The sequence below is a fragment of the Nerophis lumbriciformis genome, linkage group LG37 (genome assembly GCF_033978685.3).
Source record: "Nerophis lumbriciformis linkage group LG37, RoL_Nlum_v2.1, whole genome shotgun sequence".
NCBI lineage: Eukaryota > Metazoa > Chordata > Actinopteri > Syngnathiformes > Syngnathidae > Nerophis > Nerophis lumbriciformis.
The window spans coordinates 595,210-597,500 of record NC_084584.2 but is presented as its reverse complement, the minus strand read 5'-3'; the positions used below and the strand labels follow the sequence as shown (position 1 = coordinate 597,500).

The window sequence follows — 2,291 nt, the reverse complement described above, 5'->3', positions numbered from 1 at the left end:
TATTTGTTGAAACGCAGGCACTTTGAAGGTCTGTCTGACAGACCAAAACAAACAAAGCGTACATTAACAGATCGATAAAAATTAGTAGCGAGTAGCGAGCTGAATGTAGATAAAAGTAGCGGAGTAAAAGTAGCGTTTCTTCTATATAAATATACTCAAGTAAAAGTAAAAGTATGTTGCATTAAAACTACTCTTAGAAGTACAATTTATCCCAAAAGTTACTCAAGTAGATGTAACGGAGTAAATGTAGCGCGTTACTACCCACCTCTGTATATATATATATATATATATATATATAGTGAATTTCTACGTATACTTACATAACAATTGATGCCTCTTCCTCAGCTACCCAACAATCTACCTGGCCCCCGCCGGCAGGAAGGACGCGCCTGTTCGATATGAGGTGACAGTAAAGGCTTTTATTTTGTTGATTTCCTGTCAGCCCCCAGGAAGTGTTTGTGACACCTTTTATCAACCATGTCGTACCTTAGGGGGGCCGAGAACTGCGAGACTTCCTCCACTTCCTGCAGCAGGAAGGCAATAACGGCGCATCCAAACAGGAGTTGTGACAGTCATTACCTGTGTCACATGACGGGATCGATTTATATCAAAGGAAGACATGAAACTGCTACAGGAAAATACCAAAAAAAAGAAAAAAACGCCATTAAAATAGGAGCGCAAGACAAGAAGTAAAACAGTACACACAGGAAAACAGCAAAAAAGTCCAAATAAGTCAGGGTGTGATGTGACAGTACACCTACTTTGATTGATTTATTGATTATTTATTTATTTATTTATTTATTTATTTATTTCTTCAAGGAAATCACTTTGCAATCAAATCATTCTTTGAGTGCTGAAGTGTTGTTGCTTTTTGTACCAGAATAACGATGGGGAAAAATTAACTGTGTATAATGTGTGTGTTCTGAAATAGTGACAGAGAATAGAACAAGGATGGACAATTCAACCCTTAACTCAACAATGAGTAGATGAGTGTTATGTGTGTCTATATGTGTAAATAAATGAACACTGAAATTCAAGTATTTCTTTTATTTATGTATGTATATATATATATATATATATATATATATATATATATATATATATATATATATATAATAAAATATATATGTGTATATATATATATATATATATATAGCTAGAATTCACTGAAAGTCAAGTATTTCTTATATATATATATATATATATCTTAACCACGCCCCCACCCCCCACCCTCCACCTCCCGAAATCGGAGGTCTCAAGGTTGGCAAGTATGGGTGTGTGTTGAAGGTGGTGTATGTTGAAGGTGGTGGTGGTTGAAGGTGGTGTGTGTTAAAGGTGGTGTATGTTTCAGGCTGGCAGCAGAGTTGAGAGGTTGGGTTGACAGACATCAGATCAACAACAACAAAAAGAAGAAGAAAACTAAGTTGCTCAACAAGACCACAACCACTCAAGTGGGTTACACCACACACACACACACACACACACACTTGTGACACTAACGTGTGTGTGTGTGTGTGTGTGTGTGTGTGTGTGTGTGTGTGTGTGTGCGTGTGTGAATGGAATTGTAGATGTTGATCATGTTGATCCTCTCCTGACATAAATGACAAAAACTGCTTCTGTAACACCACAGCAAAATAAGAATATTTGTATAAAATTATAAATTGTAAAGTTGTTGTTTTTTACATAGATACAAGAGGTTACTAAGTAACACAGCATTATAGTACCATATATGTATATGCATATTAAAATGCATTGTCACGAAGGTAATGATTAGGCGCTCTTCGCCGATAATGTGATGTGATTGGTGGACAGGCCCGTCGGTCATACTTTATCGCCCCGCCCATACGTACAAGACCCAACCCCCGTCAGTGTCGAGGTCGTTTATGTGATGTGATTGGTGGACAGGCCCGTCGGTCATACTCTGTTGCCCCGCCCATACTTACAAGACCCAACCCCCGCCAGTGTCGAGGTCGTTTATGTGATGTGATTGGTGGACAGGCCCGTCGGTCATACTCTGTTGCCCCGCCCATACTTACAAGACCCAACCCCCGCCAGTGTCGAGGTCGTTTATGTGATGTGATTGGTGGACAGGCCCGTCGGTCATACTCTGTTGCCCCGCCCATACTTACAAGACCCAACCCCCGCCAGTGTCGAGGTCGTTTATGTGATGTGATTGGTGGACAGGCCCGTCGGTCATACTCTGTTGCCCCGCCCATACTTACAAGACCCAACCCCCGCCAGTGTCGAGGTCGTTTATGTGATGTGATTGGTGGACAGGCCCGTCGGTCATA

At 40.5% G+C, this 2,291-nt stretch overlaps 1 protein-coding gene across 1 annotated transcript in view; it reads left to right on the top strand.

The window, feature by feature from the left end:
• The window catches only part of LOC133577231 (protein disulfide-isomerase A3-like), a 32,123-nt gene extending 31,086 nt beyond the window's left edge, over nt 1–1,037 (top strand). Inside the window, exons 12-13 of the mRNA XM_061930876.2 lie at nt 346–403; nt 492–1,037. Coding sequence (XP_061786860.2) covers nt 346–403; nt 492–569 — 136 coding nt within the window. The 3' untranslated portion in view covers nt 570–1,037. The remainder of the gene's footprint in view (nt 1–345; nt 404–491) is intronic.
• The last annotated feature ends 1,254 nt before the right edge of the window (nt 1,038–2,291 follow it).